Raw genomic sequence first — 25,765 nt, 5'->3', positions numbered from 1 at the left:
AATATACATATAGCACAACGAATACTTTATATATTTGATAATTTTGTTTTTGGAGGTGGGAACGAATATTTAGACTCATGATGCTGATCGCAAGACATCTCCACCAATATATTTTGAAGAAAGATAAAAAAAATATAAAATACATTATTTTTACATATAAATCATAAAGTAAGAAGAATTTATAGGCACCTTCATACAACACAATTCACTGTCCATATTACAAGATTTTTTAACCTATTTACCATTAGTAGTCTCATGTGGGAAATATAAAGCAATCGCATGATTAATAAGTACCTCTTTGAAAGAGACTTGGTCCTCAATTTGTGGATCATCATCATGAGCATTCAGTGTCTTCAACAGGACACCATGCAATGAACAGTAAAAACAATTGAAGCTTGATAAATCCAACAGTGTCATTGAAGTCAGACGTGGGAACTTAATAGGGTTTGAAATTGCTCTTTCTGGTGTTGTTTCAATCCCTGCAATGATTTCCACCAAGCTTTTACAATGTTTCAACTCTAGATTTTTAAGATTGAGAAGAGCCTTGCCTACTGATTTTGGGAACAAGCTTGTAAGGCTTTTACATGTATCAACATGCACTTGTTGTATAAGTTGAAAGTCGAGTACCCCATCAGGATCTTCATTCCAAATGCTATCCAAATTCGGCAGCTTTTCTAATACCAACTCCTTCAGTGAAAATTTAATTGGAAGGAGTGTCTTGTCTTTTGTTATGCATTTCACATCAAATATAGTTTTCACAGAACTACATTTTTGAACTTCCAATTTTTGCATGTTATTTAAAAAAGGAAGTAAATGAAGAGGTATTACTTGGGATAAAAATTCACATTGATGTACAATCAAGGACTCCAAATTACCGAAGTATGCTTCAGGGACTTTCAATGAGCCACGCCACATGTCTTGAAAATATAGGCTTTCTCTGAGACCAATCTACACATGGAAACAAGAAACTTAATTACTCCTTGTTTGGGTCTCTTGAAAGTTATTTCTCATAAGCACCTATATAAATTTAAAATAGAAAGATGGCTACTAGGGTCCGTCTTGCTTAATGTCATTCTTTATTTTACAGCATCTTATTGAAATGTTCTAATATTACTTCAACTAAAATGAGACATGCTCAATGCTCAGGCGGTAAATTAATGATAGTATATAATAAATATAAAAAAATGACTATGTTTTATAGAATTAAATTAAATATATATAAATTAAAGTTAAATTTAAAATGTATTTTGTTTAAAATAATTTGTAGTACAAAAAATTTTGATATTGGAGATGTACAAAGTGACATTTTTATTTGGTAGTTTGATTTTTGCATTTATTTTAGTTGATGGACTTAATCTATTGTTAGAATTGTTGCTTTCTTCTTTCTATCGTACGTTCTTGTGAAGTCATGTTTTTTATGAATTGTTGAGTTGTATGCACTTTTCTATTATGTTATTTGTTCCATTTTTGCATGTATGTTTTTCTTCCGAAGATGCGTTTTGAATTTGTATGGTTTTTTTTCTTTTTAATCTCTTGATGTAGTTTTTCAATGAGATCTATAATAAAAAGAACAAAGATGTGTATATTTTTTTTTGAATAATTTATTTTTAATAAGAATAATTGAAATAGTATAAAACGAAATTACCTTTTAGTATTTTTCTTTGACCCACTCTGTCAGACGATGTCTCAAGTAATGCAAATTTAAAATAGTCTTGAAAAATGTTCAAAATTGGATCTTTAATTTCTTTCACAACAGTTATGAGCAAAAAAATTTACTTTCATTGTATCTTTAATTGGTCTATACAAATCATTTACATCTTCTATTTTTAAATTTTTTATAGTATAGACTTTTCCTTCTTATAACAAATGTTAATATATATAACAATTAATATATATTGATATTAAAAAATAATCTTACTAAAATTTGTTATTTAATGTTAAAATAATATATATAGATATCAAAAAATTAATAGTAAAATATAAAAAAAATTGTAACAAAAAATTTGGTAAAATCATAATTTAATAATTAAAAAATTATTGAAGAGTATTTTAGAAAAAAATTATATAATTATGAAATTTTTTAAAAAATACAATTTAATTAATAAAAGAATAATTTATTAAAGGATATTTTAGTAAGTAAAATTTAATGATAAAAAATAAAATTTTTACTAATGGATATTTTTTAAAAAATAATTTATTTTTTCTTAAAAAATAGATAAAGTTAACATTAGTTAACACAAAAAGTTTAAAATGGATTAAAAAATAGGTTTTTTAAAAGTTAGAAGGGAGGAGAATGTACATTTATAAAATAGAGGGGAGGGGAGTATTATTTTAGCATCTCGCAGGGGAGGGAAGTGTAATTTTTTCTTTTTTTAATCGTATAAAATTATTAAAATGAGCATTACGTTTTATTAAATGGTAACGGGTTCTAATTATTTTATTTTATTATTATTTCTTTTAAGGCTCAATGGAGTTTATAAGAGTTACTTGGACAGAGCTATTATGATTTGTGAATAAAAGGTCTACAAGAAAATTACTTACTTTCTTCTGTGTCCAAGAATGAAGGACAAAATTATCAATCCACCAAAAGAACTAATTACCAAAGAGAATCCAAGAAACTACTCAGATTACAGGAGGAACTCTTAAATCATCAGTGGCTTAATTCTGGACAATAATAATAATAATGCAACCAATTAATAATTGAATTTTAGTTTTTATCTATAAAATAGGTGTTGAATATTATTATCAGAACATAGCTCTAAGAAATAATAGAATTTGGGTTTTAATTTGGTGCATATCTTAAACTTTCTAGTACTTTTTTTTATACAGTGCATCTAAGAAATTATTAAACTACTCTTATACCTTAGTCCATGATAACACTAAAGAAATTTCGTGCCTCACAAATTCAGCCCAACAGAATACACAAATTCAATTATAAATTTAGTCTTTATTATCTTATTTTATCTTTTCTTTATCTTATCTTTAGTTATTCTTATCTTATCTTTATTTGCTTTTATTTTTCATAGGATAATGTTCTATATATATTTAATTTTACCCTCATAGTTTACAATACACTTAAGTACAATTCAATCAATCAATAATCAATAAAAATTCGCATTCTTTCTTTTTCTTATTCTTTCACAATTTTATCAGAAATAATTTTTGAGATTGATTTTGTCAAAAACATGAGAGGCGCAGGAATCACCCCAATCAGCTGGAGGAGAAGATTTTCCAAATGATAGAGAGGAATTGGAGAGTGGTGTTCAGCCACACCTATAGCCTCACGACATAATATTAAATTAACAACGGAATACAAACAGTTTTTTATTTTTTTACTTTTAAAAAATGAAAGTACTTAAAAGAATGAAAAAAAGCAAAATAAGTAATACAGTTTAACACACTGTTATCATCCATTATCCATGAGTTAAAATGCAATCACATTTCACACACATGGCTACACTAACATAGATCATCCTCAACCCTTTTTTTTACTCTTTTGTTTTTTTTTTTTTAACTTATAACCACACCACACATGCATACGTTGTTTTTAAAAAAAACTTGTGACCACGCCACACACATCACCTGCACTCTTTTTTTTTTTTTTTTACCTTAAAAGTTAAAAGTTAAAACCACACTACACTTGAACTTTTTTTTCCCTCTTTTTTCTGTTTTGGGTAGACTTATAACCACACTACATACCTGCTCTTTTTTTTTTTCTCTTTTTTAATTTTTTTTAGCATTTTTTTTTTGAAAAAAAAAAACAACATAAAAGAAGTCAAGTTGACAATATTCCTTCCTCTTCATCAATGATCAATGTCTTGTCCATGTGGGTATCCTCACTTTGTCTCTAACTTCATTACTGGAATTAGATTCCGCCTAATAAAACTGTTAATATAACAGTGTTAGTTTAAACAAAGATCAAATAAAAATAAAAAATTGAAACTTAAATAATATATGCTGTAAAAAAAATGATGGTAATATAACTCTCATCCTTAATTTCGGATCTACTAGAAAGGCAAGAAGACAAACATAAAGGATTTTGTTTTGGACAATAAGAATAACAATTATAATAATAATAGAAACCAAATTTTTGCTTTGAACCTTTCCCAATCATTGCCTCCAATCAGAACATAGTTAAGAAATAAAATTAATAAAAGAAGAATAAAGAACAAATTAAATAGCACTTCAAAGGCTTAGTCACAGTATTATTACTCTCATTAAGTGCATCCAGGTTCCAAGATTCAATAACGCAGCGGATTAATTCGGTATATACTATTTAGTCCTATACAGTTAATTAATGAAGTATTTTTTATTTTTTTTTTAAATTTAAATAGCAGAATAGAAACTATGTAACTAATTTTATATTCCAACAAAGATACTTAAGACTTAACCTAAAGTGAATATTCATCCTGGTAATGTTTTAAACTTAATTAAGAATAAATAAGGTTAACTGATGATTGGGTCAAGATCAAGCAGATATATACGTTTAGGTTTACTACTTGAAGAAATTTTAATACTGGTATATAATAAGTAAAATTTAGGATCAACAAAATAAACCAATAACTCTTGTATTGAGGTTGGAAATGATTACTGAATCCAAAAGCATTTGTGTAATAATGGAAAGTTTAAGAAAGAATGAATGATGTATGCCGTTCCAACCAAATCTCTAACTAATTAATTAATCATTTCTCTCTCACAGAATCTAGTGGCTAAGACTTCAATTAAATAGAGGTCATAAAACTTTGGGCAGAAACATAATTCCATATGATCTTATGCAACATCCTACGTACCATCTTTCCTCTTGGTAGCTCTTACAATCACTAACATAACTAAGGAGTTTGTTGAATTTGAAACATTCGTAATGGGGTGTGGTGTTAATTAAGCAACTTAATTTGATTTAGGCAAAAAACAATTATAGTATTTTACTAATCAAACTATGTATGTGCCACCTTAATTAATTTTTCTTATTGACCAAACTGAAACAGAACATTAGGACTTAGTGGCAACTCTCTTTTCTGTATGCTTACATCTCTGAATTGGCTATAACTAATATGAATAAGAAAAAAAGCATGACATATTAACTTAGTCTAAATTATTTTAACAAATATAAAGGAAAACTGTATTCTAAATTATTTTAACAAATTCAATGATTATGCAAACTGCAGAGTATAATAAAACTGAAAAGAGTAAACTTTAGGCTAATAAGAACTTCAACTTAAGAGAAAGGAATAAAATGCATACCGTCCCTTCAAATGCCTTCCGTACAGCACAGTTAAGATCAACTTCCAATAACACTGTTTTTTCATTCTTCATAAATTCAACTTCTGTTCGCCTGTTGACAATGGCAGCACCTGCACAAAAGCTTTCCATCTTTTGGCAACTGATTAGTGAGAATTTTTCCAATGATGGGAATTTTAAGGCAATGTTGCCATTGTAAAACCTTCCAAGCTTTGGTAGAGAGCGAAGGGACAGAGTTTTCAGTTCAGAAAATACTATTATCTCCTCTTCAACATTCTCTGATGACTCTTCTGACACTATCTCTTCTAATGATTCACAATCTTTTACTGACATGTGCTTCAGCTGATACAGAGTTCTGCTTGTTGAAGGTGTGAACAAACTCACAAGACCATTGCATTTTGATATGTTTAATTCTATTAGGTTGGAGAACGATACCTTGCTTGGTACTATGCTCTTCAAACAATGACACTGGTCTATTAGTAACTTCTCAAGATTTTTAGAAATGATATCCATCCATGAATGCTCTAACCCAATGGTGTTCAGTTTAGACAGCTTAATCAATTGCAAACATTTTAAATGAGGAAGAATTCCTTCGACACCATCCATGTTGGGACTCTCAGAGCAGAATATCCCTTTGAAAGAGCTACAACTCACAGCAAGATTTTCTATGTTGGGAAGCTGTTGGAGTACTTCATATGGAAAAGTATCTGAATCGTCATGAAAACATTGCAACCAAAGAGCTTCTAATTTTGAAAGGTCATTCACATGAAGCTGCTCATGCCACATCATCATGATCTCCTCCTTGCTCAGTGCTAGAAAATTTAAGTTTGGAATTACCTATTGAAGTAAAAACAAAATGGGCAATTAAGCATATATACAGCTACATGATGGTCATAATAATTAATAAAGAATAAGACATGGAGGGATATTGTCATAAAATTCAACAAGATATCGAACCTTTTTTGGAAAGAAAATGGCTTGATTCTCTGCTTGTGAACGTTGAAATCTCTGAGACTGGTATTTCAACTGGTCACAGTGGAATAAGTGCACTTCCTCTAGCTTGGGACATTCTAGCTTGTGCGGTGAAGGATAAAAACATTTCAATTCTGGCAAAGACCATAGTTTTATGGAGGTCAAGCTTTGGAATGCAAACTCTTTAGGAGCACCTTCAACAGCTGCTTTATCCTTTGCAACAATTTCCACCAATCTGTCACACTCTGTTACTTCCAGTTTCTCAAGTTTATCTAGATTTTCGGCTACAGAGGTTGGAAACAACCTTTGAAGGCTGTTGCATCTATGAACGTACACTTCTTGAAAGCTCTGAAAGCAACTAACTTGCTGTATAGGATTTGAATCCCAAACATGTTCAAGATTTGGCAAGTCCTCAACAGTCAATTTCTTCAAGGAGAGGACCTTTGTGTCTTTGGCTTCATTTGTCACTTCAAATATTGTTTTTACGGAATCACATTGTCGCACTACCAACTCTTCTAATTTGCATAGCAGACCGAGTATATGAGAAGGTATTACAATAGATGTGAATTCACATTTTTCCACGATCAAAATCTTCAATCTGATGAAGCACAGAGATGGGACTCTAGATGGATCATTCCATATTTCATGTATCCAGGGGTGTTCCTTGAGCTCCAAATCCTTAACTTCCCTTACAAATTTTGCAACCTGCGCATGCAATGTTAAATTAATCAGTACACCTCTTAATTGGCAATCCAAAAACTAGTATCATATCTTTATAAAAATGTTAAATTATAAATACATATATAAAATATTTGTGTAAAGCGTATAAAAAGTATATCAGCTAATGTGAAAATTAATGTAAAATTTTGCAACAAAATGATGCATATCATATCTGATTTTAATCCAACATCAAATTATATACCTACATTATATATGCACTCACAGAATGTTGATCCAATCCGACCATTGCACTATGTTGGACCAAGACCAGCAAAGCTTTCAAGCTCTCTTTGAGAATTAGGTCTTTTATTTCATTCTTTAATTTATGTTTTTTCTTATTATTATTACAATTCTATGTCCTTGAAACTTGCAATGATGATGTAGCGCCAAATCCTAAGCATGAGAAAGATTAAAACTTGAAGGATTGATTTTCAATCTATTTATTTATATAATACAATATTTTGTTATTAAAAGCGTGTTATGGCATACCACTTGGCTAAAACTTGTGTTGGTCAACACCAATTCAGGTTATGAATGCTGACAATTAAAGATTGGTAAAGTGAGTACATGAACAGCATCCTCCATCCACACAGAATTTGTTGTTATAAACACTTAAAATGGATTGAGAAAAGTTTTATATCTTAAAGAAAAATTAAGAAAGGAGAAAATAAATAAACACATACATACCTCTGTCTTGTAAGTGTTACGAAAGGCAGAATTGAGGTCAACTTCCAATGGGGTTGTATCTCCAAATTTAAAAGAGACTGCTGACAACTTTTTCGTATTGATAGTACCTTCACAGAAAGTTTCCATCCTTTTGCACTCAATTACTTTCAATTCCTCCAATGATGGCAAGCTTAAGGTAAAACCTCCATTATAAAATCTTCTAAGGTTTTTCGAACGATAAAATTGTAGTTTTTGTAGCTGTTCAAAAACTATCTCATCATGAATTGATTCTTCTCCTTCATTAGACACAATCTCTTGGATAGATTCACAATTAGATATCTCCATCTCTTTGAGTTGAGTTAAACTTTTTGCTGTTGTAGATGTGAACAAATATATCAAACTATCACATTTAGATACAGTCAAATGTGTGAGAGTTTTGAGGATGGATGATTCTCGTATCCAATAGTGTTCAAGCCCTATAGAAATTAGTTCAGAAAGAGAATCCAACTCCAATTTCTTCAGCTGTGATAGGAATTGAGCATAATTCAAATTAGATCTTTCCGGGCAGAATATCTCCTTTATGGAACTATTACTCACTTCGAGACTCTCTATACATGACACCTTTTGAAGAAATGCGTATGGAAGTTCATCACACACAAGCTTAATATCAAAGCTCTGCATGTCAGGAACATTTATGTTGCAGAAGTGGCTTTCCTCACATTCTTCATGTCCAATCATCTTCGCTTCTTTTTCACCAAAAGACAAGTTGATCAACTTAGGAGTAACCTGGACAGAGAAAGCAGTTGTCTCAAATTGTTGGAGAAATAACTAAACCAAACCAAAAGAAGACAAGGATACCCTAAAAAAAACAAGGACTTAATTTTAAAGCTTTCTTTTATTTAAAAAAAAATTAAGGCAATATTCACTCTTCACCAAAATCTTTTTCTTTATCATATATAGTATTACCCCAACTATATTAGCTATTAGTAGTCTCATGTAGGGAATAAAACAATTGCATAATTATGATAAAAAAGAAAATCTATATCATAAAAAATAGTCAAAACTCGATTTAAGTACCTCTTTGACTTGGTCCTCAATTTGTGGATCATGGCCATTCAGTGACCTCAACAAGACACAATGCAATGAACAGTAAAAACAATTGAAGCTTGGCAAATCCAACAGTGTCAATGAAGTCAAACAAGGGAACTTAATAAACTCTGAAATTGCTCCTTCTGGTGTTGCTTCAATTCCTGCAATGATTTCCACCAAGTTCTCACAATGTTTCAACTCTAGATTTTCAAGATTGACAAGATCCTTGCCTACTGATTTTGGGAACAAGCTTGTAAGGCTTTTACATGTATCAACACGCACTTGTTGTATAAGTTGAAAGTCGAGTATCCCATCAGGATCTTCATTCCAAATGCTATCCAAATTCGGCAGCTTTTCTAATACCAACTCCTTCAGTGAAAATTTAATTGGCGGGAATGTCTTGTCTTTTGTTATGCATTTCACATCAAATATAGTTTTTACAGAACTACAATTTTGAACTTCCAATTTTCGCATGTTATTTAAAAAGGGAAGTAAATGAAGAGGTATTACTTGGGATAAAAATTCACATTGATGCACAATCAAGGACTCCAAATTACCGAAGCATGCTTCACGGACTGGCAATGAGCCACGCCACATCTCTTGAAAATATAGGCTTTCTCTGAGACCAATCTGCACATGGAAAACAAGAAACTTAATTACTCCAAAGTTACAGTTAATCAGGTTTTGAATGGCAGTAATCTATTAATTATTATTTATTATCTATTTGCCTAACACATATATTATGTATTAAGACGTGGTCGTCTAAATTCGGTCTTACATGGGTCGTATGAGTTTGACTCTCCACATTAGGAGACTTGTGTCAAATCACAAGGGATACATTCATAGCAATCATAGCACCAATACATTCATAGACTTTTAAATTTCTTACAGTGTCATAATTATTTACAATACATGTTTTTTTAAAGATAATGAAAAATATTACGAAAATATAGTGACAAAAAAATTGTAAATGAAGTCGACTGGAAACTGAATAAAGTCATGAAATTTAAAAAAATTCACCTAAATAGAAGATGCATATCATGATATCTAAAAAATATTTTTAGTTTAATTTTAAATAATATTAATAATAAGACTAAGTGATATCAAAGTACGTAAGGTTGGTCTAGAACATTTCAATATATAGAAGAGCATTAAATGAAAATGGTATTAGATAAACAAAAATTTTTGGTGAAAAAACAAATTAGCCAAAAACAGACTTGTAGTTCTAATTTTTTTTTTCTTTCTTTCTTGGCATTACTACTTTTCAGCAGAATAATTTTAACTTTGAAAGAATGAAAGACGTACTTCTTTGTTATTCATTTTGCGAATAGTGGTATCAACATCATCTTCCCATTGGACTTCATATGGATCCCAGTAGCTTCGTCCTGAGCTCAACTTGACTGAATCTAGATCTATCTGGATGTGGGGACAGAATGTTGCCATTGTCGAGAGTTTGCCAAACATGGATAAGTGTTGCAATGATGGAAAACACAAAGTACGTTTGCCTGAGTAAAACCATCTCAGCATTGGCAGCTCTTCAAGATGCAAAACCTGAAGCTGCTCAAATATTATGTTCTCATTAGATTCATCATCCTCTTTGCATATTATCTCTCGCATTGATCTACAATTTCTTATCTCCATATGCTTGAGTTGACTCAAACTTTTTGCTGTTGATGATGTGAACAGATACAACAAACCATTGCAATAATTTACAATCAATTTCGTCAGACTAGAGAAAGACACCTTGCTTGCTACTAAGTAGTTCTTTATATCAAAACATATCTTCACTTCCAATGTTTGGATATTATCAAGGATGGGGTGTATCCAAGAGTGATCCAAACCAATGGATTTGAGTCTCAAAAGAGAAGATATGCTTAACCCTTTGAGAGCGAGATGCGATAGGAATTCAACGTAATCAGCCTTAGGTTTTTCCTCAAATAGCACTTCTTCAACCCTTTCTTCTGACTCTTCAAATTCAAGTTTTTGAGACTTTACTTCCCAAGTCAACTTGAAGCCTCTTATATCAAATGATAATTTCTCCAAGCTCTGAAATAGGAGATTAACCTAACAAGCAAAACAAGAAAAATTGCAGGCCACTGTCAATTACTCGTTTTAAATCAAAATAAATTAGTTTGAAACCTAACAGTGAATAAATAATGACATGCTAGAACAAATTTAGAAGTAACATGGGGCCGGAATTTGGACACTAAATTGTTTATTTCATTAAATATATCTTATATTTGTTAAAGCGGAATATGATTTTTTTTTTCTTTTAAAAAGAGGATAAATAATCAACTGGACTTCTCAAAGATAGAAATGTTGGAAAATACATTTTCTAAAAACTTGTTTATTGGATTAGTTCTATATTATTAATGATTTTTAATGATTTAATTGATATTAACGAAGGAATTTTGGAGATTGATTATCATTCTCTTATTCTTGAGGTTCAAAGTTATATTTTGTTAAAAAAATATCAAATTTTTAGTTTACTTGATTTCTTATCATACATACGAAGCTCTAATATAATTTTAGTTTATTATAATAAAAATGATAAAGTAATGCTATAATAGTTATACTATATATCTTTGCATTTAAAAATATCAATCGGTAAAAAAAAATAGAATGTATTCAATTTATATAAAGTTAATGTAAAATAATTTTATTTTGACATCAAATTGAATATGATTAATTTGATACCATCAACAAATAAAGTGACCGACTACCATGACTAATTTAAAATTTTTAAAGGATGAATTTGATTAAAAAAAATTTTTGGGACCAATTTGAAAAACAAATGATCTTTTAGGGACTAATTTGACCATTTACTCATAAAATATAGACAAAGTCATTGTTACCTGTTCAAGTGGTGGAACTATAACTTGCTGGTCTATGTAAGCCTCTGACTCTTCACAATTGAATATCATCCATTTACAAGCTTGTATATATAATATTTTTAGCTTTTGAAATTGAAGCTTGTGTAGTCCCGGATAAAAGTATTTGAGCAGTGGCACTCCTCTTAGGCACAGGGAAGTCAGAGAACCAAACACAATCGATATGGTGTCTTCTAATTCTGAGGTTGTTTTATCCTCTGAAAAGATTTTTACCAACTGCTCACAGTTTTGTATTGAAAGATTGTCCATGGCAAGACCTTTAGTTATAGATGAAGGAAACACATATTCAAGACTATCACATCTATCAATGCTGAAATCTTTCAGAGCTTGAAGGTGAAAAGTTCCTTTGGGATCTGTATCCCATACATGTTTCAAACTTGGTAGATTCTCTAATGACAATTTTTTCAAACCAGGCATTCCCATTGCTTTTGTCACTTGCTTATTGCTAATGTCATCCATATTAAAGATGACTTGCACTCCATTGCAATCGGATACTTGCAGATCTTCCAAATTCTTAAAGCAATGAAGCAAATGAGATGGAATTACATGCACAAGATAACCACATCTCTTCACAACCAAAGATTTTACATTCTGAAACCTGTTCACTTGCACCATGGTTTTGTCACACCATACTTGTTTTAACTCCGGGTGATTGGAAAGCTCCAAATGAACCTATAAAATAATAATTGGGAAAAGAAAAAAGATCACTGATTTGTTTTTAAAACGTGTTTCCAAAATCTTCATTTCTTTTGGTGAACTTTGAAGAACTGCTTTTAAAATTTTATGAGCCATGTAAATGATCTGGGGATTAGTGTCTGGCGGTATGGAAAAATTTTTCTACATAAACAAATTGTTTAAATGCAGAAAACTGAGAAAAGTACTGTCAAGAGAAGGAAATGGAATACCTTATCTGCAAACACCATTTGAATGGTGGCATTCAAGTCACCTTCCCAATATCCTTTTCCTTCCTCATGATAACTTTCACTGGCAAGTACACATTGTAGCCTGGGTGCTCTTATGCGCTTTGCAGTGAACGTTTTCATCTTGGGACATTCTGTCAGAATCAATTTTTCCAACAACGGCACCGAAAACTCACAATTTGCGTTGCTACAGAAACTTGTAAGGTTGCTGAGTTGTTCAAGTTGTATAGTTATCAACTTGGCAAAGACAATTTTAATGTCCTCGTCATTTCCCTGCTCATCCTTGGTAACTATTTCATTTAATTGACGACAATAGTCTACCTTCAAGGTGGTGAGTTGAACCAAGCTCTTTGCTGTTGAGCATGTCATTAGAGTTTTCAATTCACCACAACCAGATACTTTCAAGTATGTCAAGTGAGTGAAGGATACCGAGGAATGTGCCAACCTCCTCAATCTTTGACAACCCATTAAGACCAAGCGGTGCAGTGATCTCTGAAGAGCAGGATCTCTTTCAAATCCAATATCCTCCATATCTAAACTTTCCAAAATCAATTCCTTAAGCAGTAATACTGTTCCCAACCTTTGCTGAGGACCAGTGTTTCCACTTGGCACGAACTCTCGAATCCCCCAAGAAATACTCAATTCCAAAATTTGAAGATTAGGAATGGTGTGGAGGAAGCAGTATAAAGTCTCATCAATGCTCGGCCATTCCTCCAAGTAAAGGTGTGTCAAAGAGTTCAAGCGGTACTTGCCTCTATTGCTTACTAACCACCGCACGTTTCTTGAGTCGATATGAAGATGCTCCAACTTGAAAATTACCTGTACATCAATTTAAAAGGGTAATGCTAGGGAGACAAAAAAAAAAAGCCAGAACTTGCCTTATTTAGCATTCATTAATTGTTGCGACAATTAATGAATGCTAAATAAGGTAAGTTATGGCTGTTTTTGGCTGATTTTCTTTGGCTAACAAACATTTCCGAATTCAAAAATACTTTTATCAGTTGTTATCAATCTTTGTTTTTCCTGTTATAAAAACAGGTTTTATGCGAATAAGTTATAACTCAAATGGCATAGTCGGTAAAAAAAATTTTATATTACACCAAATTATCGGATATAATATTTTTTTAAATATAATCATTTTAACTTAAAAGAAATTCACATTTTATAATTTCAAATACAAAAAGAAGTATCAAACTTCTTAAATAAACAATAAGACCCTAAATTTTCTTGTTTCCTATATTTTCCCTCTTCAATCCAAATGTAATTATCAAACACCAATTGCAGCTATGGAAGTTTAAAACAATGATACCTCCTTAATAAAATACCTATAATATATTAATATATGATTGATTTACCAATTAATAGAAAACCTTTCATGTGTACCACAGAATTAGATGTTCCAATAATAGTGTATTTTAATCATAAAATCAATACTAGCCATTTATTTCAATCATAATATATATGTCTACATTTAAAATTAATAATTAAAACTACTAAAACACATAATTAAACAGTACACTTGAAATGCTTCCAGACTTATATACTGCAAGTGGGTTATTTAAATTGATTGCATAATTAACGATACTAGAGAGAGATTCGCGCGTTGCGCAAAAAGATAAATTAATTTTATTATATAATATATTATAATAAATATTATATTATTTAAAAATTGCTTAGATAATATATAAACTAATGCTAAATTTAAATTATTTTATATTAAAAATATTTTACAAAATATTTATTTGATAATTCCTATATAATTTTTATGTCTTCTTATTTGATATTGATTAGATAATTTATGTCTTCATATTCAAATTAACTTTTATCTCTATTATCTACAGTTTTTTTTTTATCTTAGAGATAATATGCAAAAACAACTTAGGTATTAAGAGAATATAATTGAAATTTATAGCAAAAACGGAAATGACTTATAAGGATGTATTGACTAATTAAGTAAGAAGAAAATTTCACCATTTTCTTTAAATATTTTCTCTGAGTTTTGTTAATAAATGTCTCTGAAACATTTGTTAAGAAGCTGAATAACAAAGCAAAATAACTTTATTAAAAAGATAAGATTTAGAAGATTTAATGATATTAAATGCATATAAATTTACTATTCCATAAAATTGTTTGAATTTTTATATTCAAAGTGTCCTACTCGTATATGATTATATGAATGGAGCAAACAATTAAGTCATAAGTTTTGCAAATCACTTTTATACCTTTTCAGCCGATAAGAATGCTTTTCCTTCTTCATTGGCACTTTCTGTTTTGAATATTTCCAGATTTGGACACCCAGACATTGTGAGTTGCTTCAATTTTGGACACTCTACAATATGTCTCCCTTTGTACAAACATCGGATGCTTGGTAAGTCACTAAATGACAAGGAGACTACTTCAGGAAACATCAATGGTGGTTCATTGCTTGTTTCTGATACTGTATCCCAAGCAATGATTTCCTCCAATTCATGACTTGAGGTTATCGAAAAACTTTCTAGTTTTCCAAGATCCTTGGCTATAGAAGCTGGCAACACATTTCTCAATGTGTTACAATCAGAAATCTTTATGCTCTGCAAATTTGTGAAGTTAACCACTCCTTTTGGATCTACACTCCACACTTGCTTTAGATATGGGAGATAACGCAAATCAATGAGCTCCAATAATGCAGATTTTGTGTCATTTTGTTGCGGAGGATGTCTACTTTCGAAAATGAATTCCACCGACTTACACCAATAAACCTTTAAGCTTTTTAAATGCAAATACCAGCATTTCGTGTGATCAGGAAAAATCTTGTCAAGCTTATTGCAATAGTTAATCTTGACAGAAACGAGACTAGGAAATGAATCTGCACTGACTTCGTCTTCACCTGGCCATATTTTCTGTAACATCTCCATTGAAAACAATTCGATTTCCTCCAACTTAGGAAAGATACAAACCTGTTTTGATGTAAAAACAAGTCATTTGACACGATGATGAGCATTGCAAATAAAATGCATTAGCACAAAACATAGAAGATGTCCGCACCTTTGAACACTCATTCTTATTTCCTCCGATGATGAATAACTTCTCCATCAGTGGACAACTACCTATGGAGATGCTTTTTAGTTTATTCAGACAACGAGCCACAGACAATGAGCATAAATATGTCAAGTTACAACAGTCGTCCAAAGTTAGTTTTATTAAGTTTTGAAACCAATCATTTGAAGGCCAATTGTTCCATATCCGATGGATCTTGATTGAGAACAACTTCAAGATCTCTAACTTTGGAATTTCTACCTGCAGGAAAAAAAAAATACACACACCTGTTATTTTGTTGGAATCACTATGCTAAACTGTTAAATACATATTATTTTAAGCTTTTGGAAAGCCATACATTTTCTTCAAAGAGACTCTTCTCATCTTCTGCTGGGAGGATTTCCCTGTCATCGATCTCGTAAAAACTGACAAATGATGGTAACTTCTGTAACGTCAAAGAGCATAACTTATAAAGCACAACTTTGTTGGACCCTGCTCCTTCCTCACCAACAACTGCTTGTAGAGAATTGCAGTCAGAGACATCAATTGTTTCTAGACTAGTAAGAAATTTAACAATGTAAAAGAAGAATATGTTCTTCAATTGGGGGCATATTTGCACTTTGATTGTCTTTAGTCTAGAGAATGAGGAATTTGTAATAGGACTGCAACATATGTTCTTTATGTTCTTTAGGTTGAACAGGCTAAGGAACTCTAAACTAGGAAAAGCATCCTGGGGTTGTGACAGCTCCATTGAGTTCACAATATACTCAATGCCCTTGTTATTAGCGATTGACAAGTGCTTCAGATCTGGAAATCCATTGAGATTTAGTTCATAAAATGCATTTTGAACTCCATGTAGTTCTCCCAACAGCAAATTCACCACTCCTTTGAATAGCAATTTGACTCCTTTTAGGGAGTGAATATCCATGCCATGCTCTAGCTGCAATGCCAAAGACCTTGAAGCTTCATATTTATTAGGTATCTTAAAATCCTCAATTGAAATTGTCTCAAAGTCTCCAATCACAATCTTGTAGTCATTCAACTCGTGAAAGAACAAGTCTGCTGGTAAAACTTCAGCACTAGGGATGCAAACATCTATAGAATTCAGTTGATGCAAATGTTTCAGTTCGGAAAGAACTGAAATTTGACTATGATTTACTTCTTCCTCCACCTCCATTTTTGTCAAGCTGTTTCTTATATGCAGTTCCTCCAAACTAGTGAAACTCGATAAAGAAAGAGGTCGAGTCAATCTGCTTATTGAACAATCGCTAATGTCTAGCAACTGTAATCTGCATAAGCCCTCTAACTCTGTTGGCCAATCTTCAATTCTAGATCCTGAAAGGCTAAGAATTCTTAAATTTTTCAATTTATTTATAATCGACAAGTTACCTAGAGTGCAGTTCTCCAAACAAAGCATTCTGAGGTTCGATAAGCATTTGATTGAAGACGGTAGACTTGGTAGATGAATCCCAGATAATACTAGTACTCTGAGTTCTTCCATTTTTTCAAAAAACCTGTCTGGTATTTCCAAACTTGAATCATCAGTATCAATATGGAAGAATTTGAGTTGAGGAGAGTTCAAGACTTCTGGGAGTTCAACCACGATTTGACTCTTGTATAGATGAATTCCAGTGCAGCTCTGAAGTTCTTTCTTGTGAGGCCAGACATCCAACGTTTTATTTCTCAGGATAAATACATTCTGATTCTTGCACGCCATAGACAGAGCAGCATCTCGAATTATATCATGCATATTGAAACTGTCGTTGGAAGTACTATCCAACAAGCCTAAATCTTTTAGCTTCTGGATTGACTCAGATATGGTCTTGTGGGCATCCCTCAGTGTATGGACATCTTTAAGTGTGCCCAAACCATAGCAGTACTTCACCAAGTCAGCAATTAATGATGGATGACCCATTTGAGCACACATTAGGAAAGTGGACTTGAGCTCCTCACTTGCTAGAAGATCATAGCCCATCATTACATGTTTCTCCATGTACTTTTGCACTTCATTCGATTCTTGTTGGTTTTTGAGTCTTTCTAGTTCGCCTTCCCACTCTGACTCGCTCTTGTTCTGTAACGACTTTCCGACTAGAATAACTGCCATTGGTAATCCTGCACAGTACTTGTGAAGAGTTTCTGGCTTGAACTTGGGATTTTCATTTGACAATCCAACCACCTTCTTGAATAATGTCAAAGTTTCTTCAATGTCTAACTCGGGGACAAGAACAACTGATTTTTCTTTAACATTCATTTTATTGCGCAACACCTCTTTATATCTTGAAGTGATGAAAATTTTACATCCCCTGGTTGTCGTTTGCTCTTCCCCCTCCGTTCTTTCTTGGCGCATCATGTGGCTTGAAACATCATCATTATCAAATGGAATCCCAATCTCATTCAAGTCCAATTCATCCCAAAGGTCATCCAGGATCACAAGGGTATTCTCCTTTTTCAGCCTCTTTCTCAAAAGTGCTGCTCTCCCCTTCTGACCTTCATCTCCAAAAGTTAATCCTAAATGGTCGGCAATATCTTGTTGAACCTTTTGAATGTCTGGATCTTTTTTCACAGTTGCCATGGCCACCTTGTCGAACCTGCCCTTGGCTTGCTTTGCAATTTGTTGGACCAGAGAGGTCTTGCCCACTCCACTAGGTCCATGTAGTCCAACAATTCTCACCGTTGAATCTTTTAACTGCTCCATGACCTTCTCAATCATACCTTTCCTTGATTCAAATTTGAGGTAGTCATCACCAGATGGATTCCTATCCTCAAACGTGGGAGCTTGTCGATAAGAAATATTTGCACTGTCAGGGGTTTCATCATTCAGCTCTTTGATTGCCGGTGCCAATATCTTTGCTTTCCTGCCAAGTTGACGCCTGTGCCACAAAAAAGGGAGAGCCCCGCTAGAGCATCCCCCGCCAAAGCAACTTGTCTTGGACCTGAGGGTTCTGTCATCGCGAAACTCCTTACTTTCTTCTCTCTTTGCCGCCACCCTGTTACGCCAATCTTGAGTAGTAGGTGTGATTTCTTCTGCATTGTTTTCTGCAGCATCAACTAGTTGCTTCACTGTTAGCTCATTCTGCTCAAGTTTCCCGTCGAGTTCATTTAGACCCTCAACATAATCTTCGTAATTGATAATATAATCAATTTGTCGAATACTCGCTTCCAGGAGTAAGTCAACAGCTTTCTCTAACGGTTTACACATAAGGTTTCCCATTCTTCTGGGTTTTCTACCAATGTATCTCCATCCTGTAAAAAAACATGGAAACAAACTATGAAGGCCAACTAATGGAGGAAATTAAATTAAAATACATGAGATATCTACCAAAAATTTATAAGGACACAATCTACTTTAACCTATATTTTTAAATATTAATGACTAATTGATGATCAAAATAATAAATTCTAATAGTCTCTTAGTATTTTTCAAAAATAATATGAATAGATAAAATTACTTTCATGAAAAAACAAACACGACATTGTTTTTTCTTAAAATTAAATCACAATTTACGGTAAAGACAGAGACAAAATTAATGATATCCATATTTTTTAAAACAAATATTTTAAAGTTGAAAAAGAAAATATATAGAACAATTATTTCAAAATAGTATGTAGAAGTATAAGTACTATCCGAGTCCGAGACAACCCAAGGTATAACAAATCACAATCATATCGATCCTTTCAAGAAAAAAAAATCACAATCATAAGCTTTTCTCCAAGTGATCTTTTATTAAAATAAGAGGTGACCTTTTTCGGATTTCTCTCTAACATGGACCAAAAATATCTTTACGTTGTAAAATAATAATAATAGAGGAGTAGTAGATATAAAATTATGCAGAGAGAATAAGAAATTTATTACTAATATTAATATAGTATCATTAAATATACTTGAATGTCAAATATTTATATCATATATTTTTTATAATAATATATTCATCATATCACAATTATAACCACTATTTACAAATACAAAATGCATTTGAGTTTGTTTTGTATTTGACGTATTTCATAAGGTATTTCATAACCTATTTATAGGTAAATTTATGATATAAAAGTCATTACACATGTTTGGGAAATTTAACCAAATAAATTAGATGGAGCACATTTAATACCTAATTAATAGAGTCACCAAAAAAATATCTAATTAATAGGATAAAATACATGCATAAATCAAACACATACTAATATTATAAGGAAGTCTCAAAACAAATAACATTATATGTATCATGTATGTCTTTATTCATCTATTTATATAAATCAAATTCATTGTATTCGAATTAGGTCTTTTAGTACTAAATCAAATTAAATAAATTCAGATTCAAATTAGTAGTGTTTTATATATCTATATAAATCAAACTTATTAAATTCGAATTTAGCCATTATAGTGCTAACTACTAGTACACTAAATATATATAAAGTGAAACTAGTTGCTGACCATGAAAATAATTAAATAAGGGAAGTCAAGGGTTCATATGACCGTAGTGAAGACGAAGGCGAAGGAGCTGGCAAACACAGTGAAAGGTTTAGGAACTAGGCGACAGATGCGAACGAAGCTACAGACAACGCGACAGCAGAGACGAGAAGAGGGAAACCAAGGCCAAGCTATCCAAGCACGGGAAAGCAGAGACTGGCGAGGGAAAGGCAGCAGCGAGGGCGAGCCACGCCAAACAATGATGCGATGGCAACGGCGAGCCACACCGAACAAGGACGTGACGACGACGACGAGAGACACCACAACGCAGTGCAGGCGAGCCACAGACGGAGGTGACGACATAGTGACAGAGACGCACCAGAGCCAATGAGGAGCCGGCGATCGTTAGTGAGAGAATGTGAGAAAGTGTGGACTCCAGAGTTCTGGACTTCAGGGGAGGCTGAGTGAGATTGAGAGAGACCATGGTGGGGAAGGAACGAGGGTTCAAGGGTCTAGGTTAGGTTTTTTTAACAAGCAAAACGACGTCGTTTTGAGCAAGGTGGGTATACAAAAAAGTGTGTCAAACCGGCCGGTTATTAAAACCAACAGTTCACCCGTTTTTATCAAAACCAGCCAGTCTGAACCAGTTTGAAGAGTATGAGTTTTTTATTTTAACTTTTAAGTATAAATAAAATTGGAATTTGGTTCTTTAAAAATATTTTTTTTTTGGATTGGTATTTGTATTTATTTAATGTATCATGTTTTAATTGCTATGCAAAAAGTAATTTTATGTTCTAATTCATCATATATAAAAGTATTTATAGATAAAAAATGTTGGTATAAATATGACTTTATAAAATTGATTATGATTAAGAATTAGATTGATGTCATATAATTTATGTTGAGATCTTTTTTGCACTAAATATTAATGTTAGTTAAAATTATATTAAAGTGTAATTTATTAATAGGATATAATTTATATATTTTTTATATTATTTTTTAATTTAATTTTTACAATAATAGTGTCTAATTCATTTAAAAATAATTAATAAAACAAATTTTAACATACACATTTTTTTAAATAGATGTTAAAATAGGCTAAAAAATTAAAATTATTAGACCTCTATAAATATAGACTAGAACAATCATACATGTTGGATAATAGATTTTTATTCACAAAAACTAAAATTAAAAATAATTATTAATATTAATGAATATGCACTAATAAACTTTTATAATTAATCAATATTTGGTCCGGACATAGTCCGGATTTTACACTAATTTTTCTTCTACAGTCAGATATTTCAACCGGATCGACTTTGTGACTGATTCGTCGATTTTTCAGCTGATCGGTCGATTCGATGGCAGAAATATATCAGGAATTGGAATTGAGGCCGTGTAGAGCTAGAATTGAGGTGGCAAAACGAACACAGCAGAAAGCGACAGACCATCAACGATACGACTAACTGCTTTCTATGTAATGGAACAAGACGCAATGAACATAACGGCAGACACAGCGATGGTAAGTGTTGTCGTTGCTGTAGAAAGACGGAAACTGCCGGTGCTGGTTCACTGGAAAGTGTTCAGAGAGAGAGAGAGGGTGTAAAGAAAAAAGGGGATTAGAGTTTAGTTTTATCTTGATTTTTTTTTAATTAGTAAAAATATTTTAGTAATATCATTTATTTAAATTTTTATTTTAATCTTAAACCAAACAAAAAAAAAAATAATTTAATCCTAAATACTATATACTAAATAAAATACAAAAACTTAATTTAATTTTTGTCTATAATATCTGTCTTTCAATTTTTGTTTCTCTTTTAAATAATACCTAACAGCCAATATTATTCTATTGCAATTTCTCTATTATCATACTTTTTAAATTCAAAATTAAATTAATCATATTATTCAAGGACCTGGATTGTATAAGCTCAATTGAAATTAGTTTAAACTAGTGTAGAACCCAAAAAATTCATTAGCAATTAATTTCAAGTTGGTAAATTAGCAATTTGGTGAAAATTAATTTGAGATCTTAGATCTATTTAATGAAAGGTAAAAACGTAAGTATAATCGTTTTCACATAAAATTGATAACTGAGAGTTGTTAGATGAAAATTTAGTCAAATCAATTAAATTATCTAACGACTCTCAATTATCAAATTCACGTAAAATCGACTACACATGAATTTTCACCTTAATAAAAACATACAAATGTAGGCTAAAGACAAAATATTCCACCAAAAAAAAATTAAACTTTGGGTGAAATTTAAGAGTCCAACTTACACACGACACAACACATCTAATTAGAACTGACAATATATATCTTATCTACGTGTATCTAATTTGGATCAATTTGTTTAAGTAAGGTTGTCTATCCGATTCGTTGCGAGTAAAGTAGGGTCCGATATGAATTTATTTGGGGATAGGGTAGGATACGGATTTAGGGTATACCTACTAGGGGTGGTAATATGTACCCTACCCGCGGGTACCCAACCTGATCCCACCCGTTTGGATAGGGTTGCCAACCCGATCCGCAGCGGGTAGGGTAAGGTGTGGGTAAAGTTCTCGTGCGGGTCGGATAGGGTGCGGGTTGAGCTTCAACCCTACCCGACCAACTCGCACTCTATATATGTTTATATTATATACTTATATAAAAATATGTTTTAAGTCGATGTTGAATCAAATGCCTCTCACTAAATGCAAAAGATCCTTAGCCATTAAAAGAAAATCATTAATTGATAATTTAATATTTTTTTTTACATAAAAATCAGTTCTATTTTAAATTATCATCAAGTTATATAATAGTGTTGTATATTTTTTGTAACTCGCAGGTAGGATCGGGTACCCGCGGGTAAGGATGGCAAGCGGGGAAGCCCGCCCGTCCCGCCCCGCCTAGTGAGGCGGTCCTAGAATCCTAGCCCGCCCCGCCTAACTGCGGGCTGGTAGGCTGGCGGGCTAAGCCCGCCAAAGCTCCTCTTTTTTTTTTACTATTAACTATTAAGTAATATATATAATTTCACAACTATATTAATAAATTTATAATTTCTAATGGAATAAAAAATTATATTTTTTATATTAACAAACATTAAAATCTTTGTAATTATAAATATCTAATAAATATAATTATAAACCAAATTTTCATTCAAAATATAAGTATAAATATTCTCTCCAAAGCAAAATAAATATAATCCAAAACATAATTATAAATATTGCCTCCAAAATAACATAAACATAATTCAAAACACTCAATTTTTATCTTCATACTCTTGTAAGTTAGGTTGGGAGAAGTTAGATTTTGGCAAAAAATTACAAAAATACCCCCTCACTAAAAAAAACCTTAGCCCGGCGGGGAAGCCTGCCCCACCTCGCCAAAGTCCGCGAAAGCTCGCGGTTTAAGCGGTGCGGGTTAGGTGGGCTTTTGCTATTTGGCGGTCTCGATTTTCCAGTCCAGTCCGCCTTTTTTGGCGGGTTACGCGGGCGGGGCCGGAGGGTTTAGGCCCGTTTGCCACTCCTACCCGCGGGTTATGAGCGGGTAGGGTTAAGGTTGAGATATTCTCAACTTACGGGTAGAGTAGGGTTGAGTTTATATAAAAATCTCAACCCATGGGTAGGATTAGGATTGGATCCAAATTCTACCCTACCCTACCCATTGCCACCCCTATACCCTACCCTACTCTACCCATACTCCTAATATATTATATAATATATATGCAAAAGTTATATATGTAGTAAAAAAAATGAGTGTTGAATCTACAATTTTTTTCTTATAAAAATCTAAAATAACCACTAAACTAGTTGATGATCATATTATTTATAATTATATGTTAGATTTTTTTAAGATTTTATTATTTTTAATTTTAATTTAAACAATTTTTTATTTTTTATTTTATTAATATGTATGAAATTTGGAACGGTTAAATTTTATATTTGTTTAAATTTTTTTTATTTTTTTTTACGGGTAGAGTCGAATAGGTAGGGTTTAGAACTTTAGAGTGTGGGTAGAGTTAAAGTTGAGAAATTCTTAACCCGCGGATAGAATAGAGTAAAATTTTTAAAAAAATTTCAACAGACAAATAAAATTAGGTAGAATCCAAATCCAATCCTACCTTACCCATTATCAGTCCTGCACCTAACCTACTAAAAAATTCTATAAACACTTTGGCCTAATCTTTCTATCTTTCATAAAAATATGAAATAAAGAACAACTATAATGATAAACAATGAACTGAAATTAGATCTGTCCAAGTTTTAAATTAGTGAGTCAATAGTTTAACTGATGAGTTACATTAATAAATTATTTGATCTATTAATAATTAAATAAGTATATAAATTATAATAAAATCATAATTTAAATAATAAAAATAAAAAAGTTAATATTATTATTGAATGATAATTAAATTATATATGTTATAACTAAATCATAAAATGTATGTAGGAAAGTACGTAATAAATATGTGCAATGGACCCTATACCTCTCAGTCCTTAGGCAATATCATCAGCAGTCCACTGCATATCTTCTACATTTTTCTTCTCCAGATGAATCACCCGTTCATATGTTCTTGAATATCTCCACACAATCCAAAACAAGACAATTGAAGCTGTTGACTGTTGAGCAAGTCTTGACAAAATAAAGCTACAAATTAAAGGAAAAACAGACCTTTTTACTTTTTTAGTCTACGCTTCGATTCAGATGACCCCACATTTAGAAACTGCCGCTGCAAGTGTAGATGACGAATGAGCTTTTTTTTTTTTTTTTTTGACAGGTGAATGAGCTTAGATATGCAAAAGAAGTTAGGTTTATTTGTACCCAAAAAGGGATAGATTGCAAAAGAGATGAAGCTGAAAAATGTGTTTTGGGATGAATGGAAAATGAGCTCGTGAAGCAAGCAAATAAATGGTGAAAGTGAAACACCACTTGTCCGTTAACATATCTTTTTCTTGAATATTGTAGCTGATATCAAAGTCATATTATATATATATAAATATATTTTGACATGCAGATGTCAAGATGCAAATCTAAAACTATATGTGATTTATCAGAGGGACCAAAAAATCGTTGACTAAACCCCGTCCACACCATAGGCATTCGAGGTAAGTGTGGATCGGAGGCACATGGACCCTCGTGGTGTGTGGGATGGGAGGTAAGGTGCAAATTCAATTGGTTATGGGTTACCAACTTTTTGTCCGTCATTGGTGACAGATTTTCAAATAAGCTACTCTCACTTATCCTTTCTAAATTTTCAAATCAGCATACAGCGTACGTGAATTAACGTGTACAAGGAAGAAAGAAAGAAAGAAATAAATAGGGGATCTTTCTAAGTTTCTATATTTTCAGATCGAGCATGCATGAATTCTCGTGCATTATGATGGAATGGGGGAGATTAAAATACAATTCAACTAGATATCCTTTAAAAGTTGTACAATATTCAGCTTTTTATTACAATAATTTAAAAAAAATTAAAACAAACACATTTAAAAATTATAAATAGATTTAGTGTCTTTTTAAAATTAAATACACATTCAAAATACAAACTAAATAAAACTGAAATTCAAAATTTAAATTTCAATTTTAAATTTCTATTTCAGATTTAATATATTTAATTATTAATATATTACAATTTAAATATACATTCAAAAATCAAATTAGTTAGAATTCAAAATTTCGAATTTAAAATTTTAAAATAAATCTTAAATCATCTTAAATCACTAGTAAAATCTTCGCTCCATAAAGACTAGAGCTGTAGCGCCTCCCCCTCCTCTCCTCCTTCGGCGACGCGCTCCTCCCCCGCGACGCGCACTTTCCCTGCGCACACCCCCGCGCCTCCTCCATCAATAGGCTCCTCCCCGTCCCTG

General features: G+C 32.0%; 1 protein-coding gene across 3 annotated transcripts; it reads right to left on the bottom strand.

Annotated features, from left to right (window-relative positions):
• Positions 1–3,311: 3,311 nt before the first annotated feature.
• Positions 3,312–24,833, bottom strand: LOC112754353 (uncharacterized). Of its 3 annotated transcripts, none has more exons than XM_072221529.1 (12): positions 24,385–24,833; positions 15,870–18,754; positions 15,521–15,772; positions 14,719–15,432; positions 12,482–13,315; positions 11,541–12,248; positions 9,991–10,749; positions 8,674–9,315; positions 7,618–8,382; positions 6,196–6,915; positions 5,242–6,075; positions 3,312–3,885 (listed from the first exon to the last, which is right to left on the bottom strand). In XM_072221529.1, the coding sequence occupies exons 2-12, from the start codon at positions 18,720–18,722 to the stop codon at positions 3,877–3,879; spliced, it is 9,090 nt and encodes a 3,029-aa protein (XP_072077630.1). In that variant the 5' UTR covers positions 18,723–18,754; positions 24,385–24,833; the 3' UTR covers positions 3,312–3,876. The 3 variants fall into 3 exon arrangements, with proteins under 3 accessions (XP_072077630.1, XP_025657765.2, XP_029149001.1); XM_025801980.3 differs by lacking the exon at positions 24,385–24,833 and adding an exon at positions 19,941–20,450; XM_029293168.2 differs by lacking the exon at positions 24,385–24,833 and adding an exon at positions 19,983–20,441.
• Positions 24,834–25,765: the final 932 nt, after the last annotated feature.

This window comes from Arachis hypogaea, chromosome 2, assembly GCF_003086295.3.
Source record: "Arachis hypogaea cultivar Tifrunner chromosome 2, arahy.Tifrunner.gnm2.J5K5, whole genome shotgun sequence".
Lineage (NCBI taxonomy): Eukaryota > Viridiplantae > Streptophyta > Magnoliopsida > Fabales > Fabaceae > Arachis > Arachis hypogaea.
This window is presented reverse-complemented; position numbering and strand designations above follow the sequence as displayed.